At 41.5% G+C, this 20,451-nt stretch overlaps 1 protein-coding gene and 1 long non-coding RNA gene across 7 annotated transcripts in view; both read right to left on the bottom strand.

Moving 5' to 3' along the window:
• Positions 1-17,917, bottom strand: part of OS9 (OS9 endoplasmic reticulum lectin) — a 31,693-nt gene extending 13,776 nt beyond the window's left edge. For 3 of the 6 annotated variants that reach the window (XM_078076186.1, XM_036077980.2, XM_078076187.1), the window contains exons 1-5: positions 17,716-17,917; positions 17,129-17,305; positions 16,203-16,266; positions 15,996-16,072; positions 15,710-15,808 (exon numbers count right to left, since the gene is read on the bottom strand). In XM_078076186.1, the coding sequence (XP_077932312.1) occupies positions 15,710-15,808; positions 15,996-16,072; positions 16,203-16,266; positions 17,129-17,305; positions 17,716-17,877 (579 nt within the window). In that variant the 5' untranslated portion in view covers positions 17,878-17,917. The remainder of the gene's footprint in view (positions 1-15,709; positions 15,809-15,995; positions 16,073-16,202; positions 16,267-17,128; positions 17,306-17,715) is intronic. The other 3 variants (XM_036077974.2, XM_036077976.2, XM_036077981.2) reach the window with 1 other exon arrangement.
• Positions 10,915-15,703, bottom strand: LOC144382388 (uncharacterized). Its single transcript, XR_013449239.1, has 2 exons — positions 12,581-15,703; positions 10,915-11,231 (listed from the first exon to the last, which is right to left on the bottom strand). It is a non-coding gene; the product is annotated as an uncharacterized LOC144382388 (long non-coding RNA).
• Positions 17,918-20,451: the final 2,534 nt, after the last annotated feature.

Genomic DNA, 20,451 nt, shown 5'->3' with positions numbered 1-20,451 from the left:
CATCTTTTGAGGAGAGCATAACCTTGTTACCAAAACGTGATAAGGACAGTACTAGAAGGAAAAACTACAGGTCAGTCTCTCTCAAGAGATATATACAGAGTCCTTTAAAAAGCAGCAAACTGAATCCAGCAAGATCTAAAAAGAATAGTCAAGGATAATACATATGACCAAACTGGGTTCATCTCAGGAATGCAAAATTGGTTTAACATTAGAAAATCAATAAATCATTTAATTTCAAATTAAAGTTTGGGTTAATATTAGGATATTAATTAAGTACATTAGTTTAAATCAGTTTCATATTAATAAATTCTTGAAAGAATGACCAGTTCTTAGGAATCAGTGAAATGCGAATTAAATTCATCATGAGGGGGCGCCTGGGTGGCTCAGTCGTTAAGCGTCTGCCTTCGGCTCAGGTCACGGTCCCAGGGTCCTGGGATCGAGCCCCACATCGGGCTCCCCGCTCAGCGGGAAGCCTGCTTCTCTCTCTCCCACTCCCCCTGATTGTGTTCCCTCTCTCGCTGTGTCTCTATCAAATAAATAAATAAAATCTTTAAAAATAAATAAATAAATAAATAAATTCATCATGAGATACCATTACACATCCACCGAATTAGTGAAGATTTGAAAGTCCGGTAATATATATTGGCCAGGATATGGGATGTTGGGAAGTCATACTGCAGTAAGAATATGAATGGGAACCAAAACTTGGGAAAATATTCTGCAATGCCAAATAAAGTAGAACAGGGGCTCACCTTCATAGCCCATGACCCAGCAATCCTATGCCCAGGCAAAATTCTCCTTCAAGAGATCCTTGCACATTATATTAGGAGATACTTACAAGAATGTTGTACATAGCAGCAGGTTTTGGTAATAGCAGAAAACTGGGAACAACCCAAATGTCCGCAAAAGGTAATTTGGATGAAAAGATGACGACGAACTATACAAAGGAATACGCTGCAGGCCTGTAAGCGAGTACACAGCAGCTCCGGACCTTGACGGGGCTGAATCTCAAACACAGTACCGAGCAAAAGAAACAAACCCCAGATTTCCTTGTATGCATTCTGCATGTTTTCATACAATATGATACCATTTGTATAAAGTTCAGAAGAAGGTGGCTAAATTAAATGAGATGCATACACAGATGGCAAAACTCTAGAGAAGAGCAAAGGAGTTCTCCTCTCAAAGTTAGGATAGCTGTTAGCTCTGTGGCAAAGGGAGAGAGAGCGATGTGGTGTGTGGGGGCACAGAGGAACTCAAGGTACTGTCAGCATTCTTCCATAACCTAAGGCGATTGGATGGGTATCTCCTTTATTCATCCTTACACAACAGATGCATGTTTTATACCATTTTATATAGTACGGTGTATTTTGCAATATTTTTAAAATGTGATTAGGAAAAAAAATGACCACAACATTAAGGTACAAGAGGAATATAAGAGGAATAACTTACCATGAAGATATCACTATTCTGAATTTATATGCATCTACCACAGTCTCTAAATATATGAAGGAAAAATTAACAAAATTGCCAAATCCACCATCACAGTGAAAATTTTAATACACCTCTTTCAATTATTGGCCACGTGGACAAAATAAAATTAGTAGAAAACTTGACCAATACCATTAGTCTTGAACTGAATAGAGAAAACACATGCTTTCAAGCACACGCAGACAATTTTTTAAAGTTCACCAGAGAAAGTCGATAATCACCAATGAATCACTGACATAACAGCGAAAAATGAGACATCAACAGCAATTACATAAAAACAATGAAAATAAAACACAACTGTTTAGCAATATAATAAGCATAAATCTAAAAGAAGTTCTCAAGCAAAGTGCAAGTAACAATGAAAATGGAAACACTGCCTATCAAAACTTGAGGGACCGTACCCCACAAGGACTGAAATGGACACCTTTCTCCATTTATGATTAGGAAAGGAGAAAGTGAGTGAAGCGTCCCGCAATTCCTATTATGGACAAAGGGACAATCTATTATACAAAGAGTTCTTATAAGTTTAGAAGAAGAAGAGCAACAATCCATTAGGAAAATGAGCAAAGATTTTGGATGGCTGAAAAAAGAGTAAAGGTTGAAAGAGAAATGGCTCTTAAATAGGAGTAAGATTATTTACCTTTTCCTAAGATAAATGCAAGTTAAAATCATACTAAGAAATCACTGTTTATTTGATGCCTATTCAATGACTGGCCAAAATCCACAAGTTAAAAATACGCTGGGCTGGCAGAGCTGTAGGGGAACTGGCATTCTCCTACATTGCTGGAGGGAGAGTAATTTACCTAAGCAGGGTAACTTGGCAGTATGTATCAAAATCACACAAGTCTACTTCCAGGAATTTAACCTATATCTACTCTGTAGGTACAAGGTTATTCACTGCAGCACTTTTGTGTTAATAAGAGTTAAAACAACCAGGGGCGCCTGGGTGGCTCAGTCATTAAGCGTCTACCTTCAGGTGAGGTCATGATCCCAGGGTCCTGGGATCTAGTCCCGCATCGGGCTCCCTGCTCTGTGGGAAGCCTGCTTCTCCCTCTGCCTGCCACTCCCCTCTGTGCCCTGCAGGGAGCTGCTTGAGGATTCTCTCTCTCCCTCTTCCTCTGCTCCTCCCGCTTCTTGCACTTTTTCTCTCTTGCTCTCAAATAAATAAATCTCTTAAAAATAAAAATAAATAAAAATGAACAAGTGGGTGATGGGCAAAATGGGTGAAGGGAGCCAAAAGATACAAACTTCCAGTTATAAAATAAGTCATGGGGATGTACAGTACGGTGATTATAGTTAATGATACCATATTACATATTTGGAAGCTGCCAAGAGAGTAGATCCTACAAGTTCTCATCACAAGAAAAAAAAATTTGTAACTGTATGGTTGACAGATGTTAACTAGACTTATTGTGGTGATCATTTTGCAATACATAAAATACTGAAACATTGTATTTTATAACTGAAACTAATATAATGTTACATGTCAATTATACCTCAATAAAAAGACAGACAAAAAGAAAAAAAGAAAGAGGGCGCCTGTGTGGCTCAGTCGTTAAGCGTCTGCCTTCAGCTCAGGTCATGATCCCAGGGTCCTGGGATCAAGCCCCGCATCGGGCTTCCTGCTTAGTTGGAAGCCTGCTTCTCCCTCTCCCACTCCCCCTGCTTGTTGTTCCCTCTCTCGCTGTGTCTCTCTGTGTCAAATAAATAAATAAAATCTTAAAAAAAAAACCAAAGAAACAAAGAAACAAACAAAGAGGAAGGAAGGGAGGGAGGGAGGGAGGGAGGGAGGAAAAGGAAGCTATTTATATATGTATTTGGAAAGAGCTCAAAGATAAATGTTTGTATAAACACTGAAAAAATCTCTGAGTCAGGGCACCTGGCTGGCTCAGTCAGTAGAGCATGCGACTCTTGATCATGGGGTCGTGAATTTGAGCCCCAGGTTGGGGGTACTTTACTTAAAAATAAAATCTCTGAGGAGCACCTGGGTGGCTTAGTTGGTTGAGCGCCCAATTCCTGATTTCAGCCCAGGTCATGATCTCAGGGGTGGATCATGAAATCGAGCCTCACGTCAGCTCTGCACTGGGTGTGGAGCCTGCTTAAGATTCTCTCCCCCAGTTTCTGGGATCCAGCTCCGCATTGGGCTCCTTGCTCAGTGGGGAACCTGATTCTCCCTCTCCCTTTGCCTGCTGTTTCCCCTGCTTGTGCCCCCCCTCTCTCGCTCTCTCTCTCTCTGTCAAATAAATAAATAAAATCTTAAAAAAAGATTCTCTCTCCCTCTACTCCCCGACCTCCACCACATGCAAGCTCTCGCTCTAAAAAAAAAAAAAAAAAAAAACTGAGCATATAAGTATTTTTATATTTGAGCTATGACAATGTAATATCTATTCAAAAAATTAAATATAGAATTTTTTAAGTGTGGCCACATGCAGAAGAATGAAACTGGACCATTTCCTCACACCATACACAAAAATAGACTCAAAATGGATGAAAGACCTATATATGAGACAGGAATCCATCAAAATCCTAGAGGAGAACACAGGCAGCAACCTCTTCGACCTCAGCTGCAGCAACTTCTTGCTAGACATGTCTCCAAAGGCAAGGGAAGCAAGGGCAAAAATGAACTATTGGGACTTCATCAAGATAAAAAGCTTTTCCACAGCAAAGGAAACAATCAACAAAACCAAAAGACCCAACAGAATGGGAGAAGATACTTGCAAATGACATTATCAGATAAAGGGCTAGTATCCAAAATCTATAAAGAACTTATCAAACTCAACACCTAAATAACAAATAATCCAATCAAGAAATGGGCAAAGACATACAAATAGCCAATAGACACATGAAAAAATGCTGAACATCACTCAGAATCAGGGAAATACAAATCAAAACCACAATGAGATACCACCTCATACCAGTTAGAATGGCTAAAATTAACAAGTCAGGAAATGACAGATGTTGACGAGGATGCAGAGAAAGGGGAACTTTCTTACACTGTTGGTGGGAATGCAAGCTGGTGCAGCCACTCTGGAAAACAGTATGGAGGTTCCTCAAAAAGTTGAAAATAGAGCTACCCTACGACCCAGCAATTGCACTACTGGGTATTTACCCCAAAGATACAAATGTAGTGATTTGAAGGGGCACCTGCACCCCAATGTTTATAGCAGCAATGTCCACAATAGCCAAAATATGGAAAGAGCCCAGATGTCCATCAACAGATGAATGGAGAAAGAAGATGTGGTATATATATACTATGGAATACTACTCAGCCATCAAAAAAAATGAAATCTTGCCATTTGCAGTGACGTGGATGGAACTAGAGGGTATTGTGTAAGTGAAATAAGTCAATCAGAGAAAGACAATTATCGTATGATCTCACTCATATGTGGAATTTAAGAAATGAAACAGAGGATCATAGGGGAAGAGAGGGAAAAATAAAACAAGATGAAATCAGAGAGGGAGACAAACCACGAGAGACACTTAATCATAGGAAAGAAACTAAGGGTTGCGGGGGAAGGGGGGGTAACTGGGTGATGGACATTAAGGAGGACACGTGATGCAATGAGCACTGGGTATTATATAAGACTGATGAATCACTGACCTCTACGTCTGAAACTAATAATACATTATATGTTAATTGAATTTAAATTTTAAAAAATACTAAAAAAAAAGAATTTTTTAAGTGTGAAAAAAATTCAAGAAGTTAGAAAGAGACGTGAATAAACATAAAGCAGAAGGACAAGAATAATAAAGATAAAATAATGATGTTAATGATGGGCGCCTGGGTGGCTCAGCTGGTTAAGTGTCTGCCTTCAGCTCAGGTCATGATCCCGGAGTCCTGGGATCGAGTCCCGCATCGGGCTCCCTGCTCAGCGGGGAGTCTGCTTCTCCCTCTCACCCTACCCCCTCTTGTGCTCTCTCTCTCTGTTTCAAATAAATAAAATAAAATCTTTAAAAAAAAAATAAATAAAATAAAATAAAATAATGATGTTAATGAAATAGTAAACAGACAACAGAGTGGATAAAGTCAAAATGCGGCTCTTGGACTAACAGACAAAATCTCGAGCAAGACAGATCAACAAAAAGAGAAAAGGTGAAGTCAATATTAGGAATTAAAAAGGGAACAGATCTATAAAAAGTGACTATTAAAAATAAAACATTATAGGAGGCGCCTTGGGTGGCTCAGTCAGCTAAGCGTCTGCCTTCAGCTCGGGTCATGATCCCAGGGTCCTGGTATCAAGCCCCGCATGGGGCTCTCTGCTCAGCGGGTAGCCTGCTTCTCCCTCTCCCTCTGCCCCTCTCCTTGCTTGTGTGCTCTCTCTCTCTCAAATAAATAAATCTTTAAAAAAATACAGGGCGCCTGAGTGGCTCAGTTGTTAAGCATCTGCCTTCGGCTCAGGTCATGATCCCAGGGTCCTGCGATCGAGTCCCACATTGGGCTTCCTGCTCCGCGGGAAGCCTGCTTCTCCCTCTCCCACTCCCCCTGCTTGTGTTCCCTCTCTCGCTGTGTCTGTCTCTGTCAAATAAATAAATAAAATCTTTAAAAAAATAAAATAAAAACATTATAATTTTATGTTAATACATTTGAAAATTTAGACAACTAAATAATGGCCTATGAAATTGTAACTTGTTAATGCTTCATGCATTAATATGAAAAACTCTTATCATCATTTAATAAACTAAATCAGTAGTAAAGACCATCCCCACAATACACAATATACAGGATTGTGGTGTATTGGGACGAGGTGGCTTTAGAGAGTTCTCCCAAACCTTTAAAGAACAGATTAGGAGAATTCCTATCTTAGCAAACTGTTCCAGAGAACAAGGAAAGAGAGAAACTTTTCAAGACATTTATGAAGCTAATATAACTTGATACCAAGACAAGACTAAAACAATACAAGAAAATTGTAGACCAATTCACTTATGAAAACAGCTGTAAAAATCAATTAAAATACTAGGAAACTGAATATATCAGTGTATTAAGAATATTTCAAAGGGCACCCGGCTGGCTCAGTCAGTAGAGCACGTGACTCTTGATCTCAGGGTTGTCATTCGAGCCCCATGTTGAGTGTAGAGATTACTTAAAAATAAAATATTAAAAAAATACTTTGTGACCATGAATTATCCCAGAAATGCAAGGGTAAAAAAAAATCTTAGAAAATGAATTAGTTGAATTCACCATATTAAAAAAAAATATGGAAAACCATATAACCATCTTGATAGATACAGAAAAAACATGTTAAAATTCCACACCTACCCATGATGAAAATGTTCCTCAAACTAGGAATAAAATGGATCTTCATTCACCTGATAAAGGGTGTCTACAAAAAGCCTACAAGAAAACATCATGTTCATAGTGTAACTTCAGGAGTACTCCCTTAAAGTCAGAACACGCCGAAATGCTCACCATAACCACTTCTACTGCACTGCAGGTATAAGAAAAATGAAATATATAAGGATTAGAAAGGAAGAAACCAAAGTGTCCCTATTTTCAGATGACATAAGTTATTCACATAGAAAATCCATGAGAACCTGCAAACTATTAGGAATGAGAGTTCAGTAAAGTTGTGAATACAAGATCAAAATATCAAATTAATAATGTGAGCATACCCCAGCAACACTCAATCAGAAAATGTAATTTTTAAAAGATGCTATTTACAGGCTCAGTCAGTTGAGCGTCTGACTCTTGATTTCAGCTCAAGTCATGATCTCGGGGTCATGGGACTGAACACTGCATTGGGCTCTATGCTCAGTGAGAAGTCTGCTGGAGATTCTCTCTCTCTCTCCTTCTCCTGCTGCCCCTCCCTGCTCAAATGGATAAGTAAATCTTTTTAAAAATAAATAAATGAAAGATGCCATTTAGAATAGCATCAAAAACTATAAGGTACCTATATGCTTGAAACATTTGCCTACACACATAAGACACAAATAAAAGCTACAAGGTATCTAGAACTAACCTCACATGAGATATACAAAAGCTTTCACAGAGAAAATTAAAATATTTCGAAAGTACAAGGCAATAAATAAATAGTATACATTATGTTCATTGTGAATGAAGAGTCAATATCATAAATATCAATTCTCTCCAAATTAATATAAAATTCAATGTAATTCCAATTAAAATCCCCAACAGTTTTTTCACAGAACTTGTCCAATAATATCTCAGGCAGTTTTGAAGAACAAAGGAAAAAAATGCCTATTATCAGATACCAAGACTTACTAAAAAGCTATAGTACTTAAAGCAATGTGGTATTGGCATAAGAATAGACAGACTATTGAAACAAAAGAGAAGTCAAGAAGAAAATGCACATATATATGGCAGCTTGATACATGCCTGGTGCAGCACCACAAATCAGGGGAGAAAGTATGGGCTGCTCAATAAATGATGCTGGGACAGCCAGTTATCCAGATGAAAAATAGGTATATTTGGGTTCCAAGCTTACATGATACATCAAATTAAATTAATTTATTGAATTAAAGTCCAACATATGAGAAGAAAACTTCTATAATTTGAAAAATACAAATGAATAGGACCTTTCCCATTAATAAAAGGTACAAAATGTACAAACTTTTTTTTTTTTTTTTTTAAAGATTTTTTATTTATTTATTTGAGAGAGAGAGAATGAGAGAGAGCAAGCACATGAGAGGGGGAGGGTCAGAGGGAGAAGCAGACTCCCTGCCGAGCAGGGAGCCCGATGCGGGACTCGATCCAGGGACTCCAGGATCATGACCTGAGCCGAAGGCAGTCGCCCAACCAACTGAGCCACCCAGGCGCCCACAAAATGTACAAACTTTAAAGAAAAAGACTGAAATTTTTAATCATATTGGAATTTTTAAAATTTTAAATTAAAAGTACATTGGAGATACTATGAACAAAAGAAAAAGACAAGCATAGATAGAATGTAGATGACCAAGGAATTAAATTTGGAATATATAAAGAATGCCTTCCTAACTCATTCTGTGAGGCTAACACTACCCTGAGACCAAACACAGACAAAGACAGTACAAGAAAACTATAGACCAGGATCCCTTGTAAATACAAATGCAAAATTTCTCAACAAAATACTAGCAAACCAAATTCAGTAGGATATTGAAAGCATTATGCATCATGATTTATGTGGGTTTTATTCCAGGAATGCAAAGATGGCTCAATATACAAAAATCAATCTGCATACTACAATAGACCATATTAACAGGAATGAAGAAAAAAGCCACATGATCATCTCAATTGGTGTGAACAAAGCATCTGACAAAAGTCAACACCCTTTCCTAATAAAATCACTTCATAAACTGGGAATAGAAGAGAATATCCTCAATAATATAAAGGCTACAAAAGAAAACCCATACCTAACATCATACTCAATGGTGAAAGATTGAAAGATTTTCCACTAATAATAGGAACAGGATAAGGATGCCCACTTTATGTCACTTCTATTTAACATAGTGCTGGAAGTTCTAACCAGAGCAATTAGGCAAGAAAAAGAAATAAAGGCATCCAAATTGGAAAGGAAGAAGTAAAATCGTGTCTATTCATAGTGACATGATATTACACATAGAAAATCCAAAAGAACCCACACACAAAAAAATTGTTACAGCTAATAAGTGAATTCAGCAAAGTTGCAGGATATAAAATCAATCTGCAAATACCAGTTGTATTTCTGTATACTTGTAATGAACAAGCCAAAAAAGGCAATTTTTAAAAATTTTCCCTTACAATAGCATCAAAAAATAAACTACTTAGGATAAATTTATCCAAGGAGATGAAAGACTTGCACATGGAAAACTACAGAATACTACAGAAAGAAATTACAGAAGACACAAATAAATGGAAAGACATCTTATGTTCATGGATTAGAAAACTTAATAATAAGATGGCAATACTACACAAAGTAATCTACATATTCGATGCAATCCCTATCAAAATCCCAATGGCCTTTTTTATAGATAGAGAAAAATACATCTTAAAATTTATATAGAACCTCATATAGCCAAAACAATCTCAAAAAAAGAACAAAGTTGGAAGACTCAACACTTCCTAATTTCAAAACACTACAAAGCCACAGCAATTGAAACAGTGTGGTACTGGCATTAGGATAAACAGACCAATGGAGTAGAACAGAGCTCAGAAATAAACCCTAACAGGGGCGCCTGGGTGGCTCAGTCGGTTAAGCAGCTGCCTTCGGTTCAGGTCATGATCCTGGGGTCCTGGGATCGAGCCCCGCATCCGACTCCCTGCTCAGTGGGGAGCCTGCTTCTCCCTCTCCCTCTGCCTGCCACTCTGCCTGCTTGTGCTCTCTCTCTCTCTGTCAAATAAATAAATAAAATCTTAAAAAAAAAAAAGAAAAGAAATAAACCCTAACATATTTGCTCATTTGATTTTCCACAAGGGTACTAAGGATAAGGATAGTATTTCCAACAAATGGTGCTAGAAAAACTGGATGTTTACATGCAAACAAATGAAGTTGGATCCTTATCTTACTTTATAAACAAAAATCAACTCAATGGAAGCCTTGGTGGCCCAGTCAGTTAAGCGTCTGGCTTCGGCTCAGGTCATGATCTCAGGGTCCTGGGATTGAGCCCTGCATGGGGCTCCCTGCTCAGCAGGGAGCCTGCTTCTCCCTCTCCCTCTGCACCCCCCACTTGTGCTCTCTCTCTCAAATAAAGAAATAAAATCTTTTTAAAAAATCAACTCAGAACTATAAAACTATAAAACTCTTAGAAGAAAACGTAAGTAAAAATCATGACCTTGGAATAGGCAATGATTTCTTAACTGTGAGGCCAAAAGCACAGGCAATAAAAGAAAAAATAGGTAAATCACACTTCATCAGAATTAAAAACCATTATGCATCAAAGAACACTATTAACAGAGTCCCTCAGACAAATTCTTGTGCACTCACAATGAGACCTACATTGCAGCACTGTGTGTAAGAGCATTAGAGTTGAAACCCGACCATTCCTCAGTAAAGGAATAGTAAGTAAACAGTGAAACACAATGCAGCCATTAAAATCATTGAACCAGGGGCGCCTGGGTGGCTCAGTCAGTTGGGCAGCTGCCTTCAGCTCAGGTCGTGATCCCAGGGTCCTGGGATCGAGCCCCGCATTGGGCTCCTTGCTCAGCAAGAGCCTGCTTCTCCCTCTCCCTGCCGCTCTGCCTACTTGTGCTGTCTTTCTGTCAAATAAATAAATAAAATCTTTAAAATAAATAAATAAACAAAATCATTGAACTAGATCTCCATGTCATGCCACAGAATGGCAAACACTGATTAGTGAAAAAGCAAGTTGATACCACTAATGTATAATTTTAAAATACAAAACAATCTATATTGTCTATGATATGTGTACGACTAATAAAAGTACAAAGCAAGCATGGAGATGGTTGCGGTTGTTTCTGGAGAGGAGGGAGAGGGAAGAAATGAGAGGGTGGGCTTTAACTATATCATTAGCATTTTATTCCTTTCTGATGCAAATATGGCAAAATGTTAACATCTGTTTCTCTTGGCCGTGGATTTATGGGTCTCTATGACATTATTTTCTGTTAAGTTTGAAATGTTTCATAATTAGGGCGCCTGGGTGGCTCAGTCGTTAAGCGTCTGCCTTCAGCTCAGGTCATGATCCCGGGGTCCTGGGATCGAGTCCTGCATCGGGCTCCCTGCTCGGCGGGAAGCCTGCTTCTCCCTCTCCCACTCCCCCTGTTTGTGTTCCCTCTCTCGCTGTCTCTCTCTCTGTTGAAAAATAAATAAAATCTTTAAAAAAAAAAAAGAAAGAAATGTTTCATAATTAGAAATTAGAAAGGGAAAAATCTTAGATCTCTGTGAAATCTTACTTAATACAAGAATTGAGATGGGGATCCAAATTTGTTTAATTCAAGATGGCTAGCCATTCCCAAACCCCACAGGGACTGCACTTTTACCAAACACCATGCACACTGCTACTACCCAGGAGGCATGGGGAGACAGAACTTCACTGTGCTTGCCCTGGAGGGGGAGGTTTACTCAATCACGAAAGCAATGAACTTGGGTGGTCTATCAGGATATAAGAACTAAAAAATGAGAAACAGCCAAACAGGAATGCCCTCAACTGTCTCCAGACTCCCCAACAAATACAGCACCCTTCCATGCCCATGACGACCCTACATACGCTCAGAGTAACTGCTCCCCGTGTTCCCTATCCCGGCCCTGCCCGCATTCTCTTTCCTGTCTTTCTCCTGTGACTCAATCTCTCCTTTCTGCCAGGTCCACACAACAGCATTTATACCTGCTCCCATCTTAAAACACGAAACAACAAAGTACCACTCTCCCCAACCTCATAACCCCTCTAACTAGGGCTCGCCTTTTCCCTCCCCTTCACTCCAGACTTCTTCAAAGGCTTCCACTTCTTCACCATCCCACTGAAACTGCTGTAGCAAAGATCACCAATGACCTCTGCTCAGGGGAGACTGGGAGTACAGGACTTAGAACTTTTCATCTGGTTCCCATGCCTATGGTCTGAATTCTCATTTCCTTGTGCACGCTTTGCTTTTATTAAATTAATAATTCCCATGATCACCTACAAGCAGTTTTTAATTCTCTTACCTGAAGGTTCAGATGCAACTGCCGCCACGGACCAGTCCCTCCTTGAAATGCATTGCTGTATCTCCTTTCTGGCCCTTCTCTGCAGAGCCCCCCTTCTGCCCATGCTTTCAATGATGGCTTCCTCAACATTCTGTTCCACTTTTTTTTACTATATACTGTTTCTTTGGGAGGATTTTACTCAGACCATGGCTCCAATTATAGCCAATATGTTGATGACTCCCAGCCCTCTGGGTTCAATTCGGATCTCTCTCCTGAGCTCCAAACCCACAGATCCAACAGCCTCCTCAGAAATCTCTTTTTGGATGCCTTCAGCCACCAAATCATCATACTCAAAAACCAGAATCAACATGTTCCTTCACCAGACCTACTCCTCTTTCTACTATACCTAACTCAGTAACAGGAACCACCCACCATCTATCCAGTTGCTCAAGCCAGAAACCCACGAATCTTACTCTATTGACTCTGTCCCCTAAATTTCCCCCAAAATTCATATTTCTTCATTCCCTCGGCCACTTTCTCACCTGGATTGCTGCAACCACCTCCTAACTGGCCTCCAATCATCTGCTCCACTCCAGCCAGAGTGAGCCTTCAAAACCAAAATTGGATAGGTCATCATTCTGCTTCAAATATTTCACTGGTTTCCCCCTTATTTCTCAGATTGTCCAAACTCCTCAACACAGCTCCAGAGCTTCCTGACGTGTAAACTGTCCCCTAACATTTGCTCAGCCTCACCTCCCACACTCCCTTCCTACAATTCTCTCCAGTCACCATGAATAGCTATCGATTGCCCCTGGCCTCCAGGCCTTGGGCACTTACCGTACCTTCCAGCTGGAATGCCCTCTTCCCTCTCCCACTCCTCTACCACTGCTGGACTGACTCCTCGACCTTCAACTGTCAGTTCAAAAGGTCACGTTCTCCAGGAAGCTTCCTCTTTACCTAGACATGGCCAGGTCCTTTATTGTGTGGCCCCCTATGATATCTACTTCACCGGTCAGACTTTATCCTGCTTGTTGTGGCTGTTTATTTAATATCTGTCTCCTGAGAGCAGGACTAGGTTTCTCAGTCATTTTATCCCCAGTTTCTATTACAGTGCTTGGCACACGGCATATGTTCAAGAGATGAGAGGGAAATGCAGTCTTTGAACCAAGGGGCTCTTGGCCTACTGAAGCTACAAATAATAATAAAGAAATAGGGGTGCCTGGGTGACTCAGTCGGTTAAGCATCTGACTCCTGATGTCAACTCAAGTCTTGATCTCAGGGTTGTGAGTTCAAGCCCTATGCTGGGCTCCATGCTGGGTATGGAGCCTACGTAATAATAATAACAATAATATAATAAAGTAAGTGCTATAATAGATTATATAGGTGTGTAAATGCTTGTGGGTTGCTATGGTCTGATTATTTATGTCCCCCTAAACATCTATGCCCAATGTGATGGTATTAGGAATTGGGGCCTTTGGGAGGTGCTTAGGTCATAAGGGAGGAACCTTCACAAACGTGATTAATGCTCTTATAAAAGAGGCTCCACAGAGCTCCCTAGCCCCTTCCACCATGTGAGAATAAACAAGTCTATGACCTGGAAGAGGGCCCTCACCCCACCACGATGGCACCCTGATCTCCAACTTCCAGCTTCCAGAACTGTAAGGAAAAAATTTCTGTTTATAAGCTACTCAGTCTGTGGTATTTTGTTCTAGCAACCCAAAAAGACTAAGCCATGGATATATGTAGACATGGATAGGTGTTTACGAAATGCTGAAGAAACCTAACTAACCATCTGGGTTAGCCAAGAAAGTTCCCATGAAATAAATGACATTTGAACTAGCTTATCATTCATTCAACAAATAATTTCTGGGCACTTGCTTGGTGCCAGGCACTGTTCCAGGCACCAAGGATATAGCAGAAAATCAGACAGACAAAAAATTTAAGAAAAGTCCCTGCCTTCCTGGAGCTTATTCTAGTTGGGATGTCGACTGAGAGAGATATTAAACTCAAACAAATAAGATAATTTCAGGAAAGGATACAGGCTTTCAAGAATATAAAACACTGTAGGTGTTTACCAGCACGGAGGCAGAAGGCTGCGTGTGTTCTGTGTGCCTATATTAGGGCTCCCTGTGGAGGTGTCACAGGGATACATAACCTGAATGAGGGGATGGAGCCAACCACTCGGAGATCTGGGGGAAGACAGCTTTAGGCAGAGGGAACAACGAGACCCATTGATTCAGAGAACAGAAAGAAGGCCAGTGGGGCGGAAACACAATGAGTATTTATATCTCCAGCCCAGACCTCATCCCTGAACTCTGGAATCACAGAGCCAGCTACCAAATGGACATCACCACTGGAGGTCTATAGTCATTTTGACCTTCTTTTGTCTAACACCAACCTTGTTTCCCCCTCCAAACCCATTCCTTCCCATTTTAGTAAATGACAATTGCATTGTTCCAGTTGCTCAAGCTAAAAACCCTGGAGACATACTTGACTCGACCCCATATCCAGTCCATCAACAAATCTTATTGGCTCCACCTTCAAAATATATCCAGAATCTGAGGGCTTCCCACCACCTCCCCAGCCACCCCAATCTTGCTGAAGTATTTGGATCTTAGCCTTTGTGCAAGGTGGAATCACTGAAGGTTTTCCAGGACTGGACAGAGAAGTGACACTTGCCATAGTGGTGTGTTGGAGTCAGCTCACACCAGTTCACAACAGCCAACTGGTAAATGTTCAAGAATGTTGCAAGATGGTTGACATCACAGTGATAGCATGAATTTGGCCATGGTAGGAATGTTTATACCACAGATAATGGCAAATGTTACAAATCAAGGCTCCCCCCTCCCTACCCCCCACTCTATCCTGGTGATCAGAGTGTTCAACATCTATCAGAACACAACTGCATGTGAAAATCTGTATTACAGAAAGATAATCTGTGTGTTATCAGTTGTGTAATTCTGGTCTCTATAGGTGTTTATGTTTGTGAATACACATTAGAAGCACCTGAAGAACCTTTCCCACCATACATCTGCCTGCTTGCCTGAATTCAGTTAAGGACCACTAGATCAGGAACACCTGTTAAGAGGCTGTTGGCAGTGATGCAGGTGAGAGATCAAGACGCCAAGCATAGGAAAGAAGAGAGTGGTCAGAGAAATCTAGAAGTAGAATGAACAGGCTTTGTCATTTACTCTGAGAGAACTAGATTCCTTTCCTTCACACCACTCCTCAGTTTGTAGTCACAGACTCACTTCTGTGATTCTTTTGTTAACACGTCTTCCTATCTAGACTGAGGGCAGGGGCTGCATGTTTCCCCACCACTGTATGCCCAGAGTGGAGCCCAATCTACACCAGTACTACCTCACCGACGAGTCGTTACGTGAAGAAAGGACGAGTCTGAAATGACGCTCAGGTTTCTAGCTTAGGTGATAAAGAGAAGAAACATGGGAAAAAGAATAGGCGTGGCTAGGGGTTCCGAGGGGAGGATTTGGGAAGCGTTGACTTGAAGGGCCTCGGAAACTATCCAGGCAGGGGCGTCCAGCTACCAGCCGGAAATAGGAGTCTTAAACTTAAGAGTTTTGGGTCTGGAAGAGACCTTCTGGAGTCTAACATGCAGTCCTGCCCTCCTCCCTTAGAATCTAAATCGTCAACTTCCCTCTCTTGAGACTCACCCGAACCTCGGCCTCCCGTGGCCTCCCATTGAGGTCGCACTTGGACCCATTGCCATAGGTCTGGCTGTGGTAGCGTTTCAGGCGATGCTGCTTGGAGGCCTGGGGAGGACATCAAGAAGGAGGGCGGGGGGCGGAAGAAAGACAGCAAAAAGGAAGAATGGCACTTTGTCCTAATGGCCACCAAGCCCCAAGCAACATGTCAGCTAATCCTGCCCCTCCCCTTCTGGTCAGGGCTCTGAGTCTACAGCCAGGACCCCATTCTCTCCCAATCCCAGACTCCTGCCACCTTGGCTGTCTCATCATCCCAGTCGAAGGCCGATTGGTAGTAGCCGAGATAGAGGACTTCACCTTTGATCTCTGAATCTACAAGAGAAACCACAGTGAAGCACTGTTACTCCCTTCTAAGAGGACCAAGAGGGAAGGGGACTGGGAGGGCAGGTCACCTTCCATGATGTGATGCTGAGGGCTTAGGGAAAATGTAGGCGTGAGTCACCTTCCATGTGGTACTGCTGGATGTGGCGTCCATAACAGAATTCATACGTCCACCAGTCCTTGGTCTGACAATAAAAAAATGAACAATCAAAGGGATAGAGTGCAGATGTCTCTGCTTGGAACCTGAATCTCTCCTGGCTCCAAGACACATAACCTCTCAACTACTTCTCCTCCCCTCTGCTTCCACACTCAATTCTCCAGATTCTCAGTGAGGAGATAGGGCTGCTTTCCTTCTGTGACTGGGAGAAATACTTCTACAGTATGTTTTCCACCTGTGGTCTTTCCACTCCTCCCTTTCTAAATATTTTTTTTAAAATCCTTCTTTGCCTTCAAGAAAGATAAGAAATCATGGTATCCTTGAAGCACTCAGACCAGGAAAATACAGAATATTCAAATACTAACTGAACTTCTACAACATTCCTTGTGCTAGTCACTGGGGATACAGCCGTGAACAAGATAAATTCTCTGACCTCATGGACTCACATTCCAGACCAAAATTAAATAAACTGATGATTCAGTTGGTAAGATGATTTCAGATCATGAAAAATGCCATGATGAAAATAAAAGAGGGTACTGGGCAGAGAGTGACAGGGGTAGGGGGTGACTCAACCAGGAAGGCTTCTCTAGGAGAGTGTCCCTCCTACCTACGCTGACCCTCTTCAGACACCTCAATCTTGGCTTACCCATTACTCTGAGACCTTCTATCCTAACCCTCCTTACGTTCAGCGAAGTGTCATCAGTGGTTGCAAGATTCTTTGCTTCTTTCCTGTCTGTACAACATGTCTACTCCTCCAATGGTCTGTCTACTCCTCCAATGGTCTTAACTCCTATAGGTCCTCTCGATCCCTTTTCATTCACGGATACCCTGGTTCCCAGATAGCTAGCCAGCTCCCAAGCCCTCATTCCATCCTCCCCAAGCCCTTTCACCTTCAGCAGGCAAGGAGCATCTTTCATTGGGCTCAACAACTCGGGGATCCCAGGCCCTCGGTAAGCAGGTGCCTCCTCCTCCCTTTCACGCTGGAAGTGAATAGCTCCAGCTGGCAGGCGACATTCATAGCGCTGTTTGTACTTAGAGGAGACAATCACCACGTCGGAAGCTTGGCTCTGGGAAAGAAGGGAGGGTCGGGGGGCAGGGAGGCAAAGAGAGGCTGGGATCAGAGAGAACGAAATCCCTCTTCAGATCCTGGGGAAGAGCCCAGTCAAGTCAGAATGAGCCACAAGTCCTCCAGCTGTGTTTGGCGGGTGAGGGGAGAGAGCACTCCCACTTCTCGCGGGGCGGAGTCTGGGTGCTTCTATCAGGAACTGAAGCTGACAGCGGGAAGCCCCACCTCTCCCAGTACCTCGCCCCAAGGGAATGGGTCTCAGTCAACGAGCTTTAGGAGTCATCGTAAAACCCCTACCTACTCTTCCCGATTCTTCTTAGGCTACCGCTGCAGACTCCACAGCTGCCCTTCTTCCTCCGCCTTTTCCCCCTTTCCCTTGCCCCAGACCTCGGCCCCTCCACGCCTCCTCACCTGCCCTCCCATGACAGGCAACGGCAGGATCTCGATCCCATAACGCATCTCACTCAGCTCCTCTAGGTTCAGGCTGCCGACACCGCCAGTCAGACTTGCGGGTAACAGGAGCCCCAGAAGCAGCAGCCCCAACAGACTGGACAGCGGAGCTCCCGCCGCCATCTTCCGCTCACCTTCTTACCCAGAGCGGCTCCTTCCGCCCTAAACCTGGCAGCGGCCTCACCCCGCCCATGAACGCCGCAAGGTCTCATTGGCTAGGCAGTCTGTCCCTCTCACCTACCCTGTTCCCATTTGTAAACGTGACCCCGAAGCCCACGGGGAGGTGGACCACGACGATAAGCAAAACCATTTGCTGCTCGCGATTGGTCAGAGAGGCCAACCAATTCTCGCCGATATCAGACCCCCTCCCACCCTCGCCCGTCGCCAGAGAGGCGCGGTCTAATGCGCCGGCCCTCTGAAGCAATTTTTCTGTCTTCGCCCAACTGTCATGCGCATCTCTTTTTTTCATTTTTTTAAGTCGTTTCTTGCATTGTAGACTGCCCCCGCCAGGTGGAGGATTGAGGCCGATGGGTGAGTGCACGCAATACCCATGAAAGCTACTTAATACTTGTTGCAAAACAGTTATGTAAAAACATTCCTCTTTTCATATATACATACAACTATAGGGCATTCTGGTAATCTGTGTCAAAACCTTTCTACACGATCCTACAGTCCTCCAAAAAAATTATCCTAAAGAAATAACGGGGGCTTCCAGTTAAACACTGGGGGTGGAGTGGGGGGCAAATTCCCGTATCATCCTCCAGGCCCAGAATGGGAAAGGAGACAACAGCAGCAATATTTTAGAAGCTAGAAAATAAATGGAGGAATGGTAACTGGCTTAACAAACCCGAGAAATTGATTCCTAAACAAAGATAAACAAGAGCATGATTATACTTTTGGAAAAACTCCTCTGGGGAATGTGACCAGTCCAAAAGAGAAATCCTAAAGATACTCTCATCAGGGTTCTCTTAATGAGATAGACGAAAGAACCCTACAATTAAGCCCTTGGCCTACATGTCCCAGCTCTCACATGGTCTTTCCAGCTTTTTAATGTCCTCACTCTAAAATATAACCAGGCAGCCAAAGATCATTAGACATTTAAGGAAATCCTTTAATATACAAGAAAGAAACCAAAACAGACAAGAAGGAAAAAAGCAATTTAGAAGAAACAAATTGCAAGGGAGAGGGGTGCCTGGGTGGCTCAGTTGGTTAAGCGTCTGCCTTGGCTCAGGTCATGATCTCGGGGTCCTGGGATCAGACCCCACATTGGACTCTTGGCTCAGCGGGGCGTCTGCTTCTCCTTCTCACTCTCCCTCTGTGCTCTTTCACTCTCAAATATATAAGTAAAAATCTTAAAAAAAAAAAAAAAAAGAAAAGAAATTGCAAGGGAGAAAAAACTTAAAACAAACCAAAAAAATCCATCATTAATATCCTCAGAGAGATAATATATTATATCCATAAAATAACAATAGGAATCTATTTTTAGAAGTAACTACTATTAAGCAAAAAAGAGCTCTTGGAAATCAAAACCATGATAGCAGAAATAAAATTCAATAGAAAGAATGGAGAGTAAAATTGAAAATCAAATTTGCTCTACTTAAGAAGAAAATCAATAAAAATTAGAGATCAGTCCAAAAGGTTGAATATCTGAATAATGGGAGTTGAGAAAGAACAAAGAATCAGAAGGGAAGAAACAATTAAAGCAATTATTCAAAAGTATTCCCCTGAAATGAACAACTAAGACTCTAAATTGTAAGGGCACACTATCCAGCAAAACAAATCAGACCCACACCAAGACACGTCATTATAGAATTTCAGAACACTGAACACAGAGAAATAATTCTAAAAGCTTCCAGAGAGAAAGAACAAGTTGCATACAGGGATCAAAAATCAGAACAGGGGTACCTGGGTGACTCAGTCAGTTAAGCATCTGACTCCAGCTCAGGTCATGATCTCAGGGTTTGGGGATCAAGCCCCACATTGGGCTCTGCCCTCGGCAGGGAGTCTACTTGTCCCTCTGCCCACTCCCTCTTGTGCTCTCTCTCTCAAATAAATAAATAAAATATTTTAAAAAATCAGAACAGCGTTAGGCTTACCAATTCATCCACACTGTAAGGTAGAAGACAATGAAAAAAATGCCCTAACGACTTCAGATATTGTAATTGTCAACACAGATTATAAAATAATTATGCTTACTATACTTAAATAAAAGAGAAAACTGAAAATAGATCAGAAAACAGGAAACTATAAGAATGATCTAACATTTAAAATAGAGTTTGTAGAAATGAAAAAATAAAGTTTTAAATTAAAAATTGGATAAAGTAACTAATTTTAAGAAGCAATTATTCTTCATAGAAGAATTCCAGCTAATAAATGCAGAAGGAATAATATACTGTCATTATTTTACAATTCTAATGAATTAATTTAGGCAATAGTCATCAATGACTGTCAGAAACATTATGTAAGAGGCTTATAGGTGAATCAAGCCCATCCCATGTGCATACACTTTTAAAACTTAACATCATGAAAAGAGAAACAACCAAACATTATGTGCTTCTTGATGGGATACAATAGGAAGCACAGAGCATTATCTATGAAGGATTCTTGCCAAAAAGCCAAAACTCTAAATATAACTATCAGCTTATGGGAAATACGAGAATTAGGAGAAAATGTTAACACCATCAGGAATGTAATCAG

Source organism: Halichoerus grypus, chromosome 6 (genome assembly GCF_964656455.1).
Source record: "Halichoerus grypus chromosome 6, mHalGry1.hap1.1, whole genome shotgun sequence".
NCBI classification, from domain to species: domain Eukaryota; kingdom Metazoa; phylum Chordata; class Mammalia; order Carnivora; family Phocidae; genus Halichoerus; species Halichoerus grypus.
This window is presented reverse-complemented; position numbering and strand designations above follow the sequence as displayed.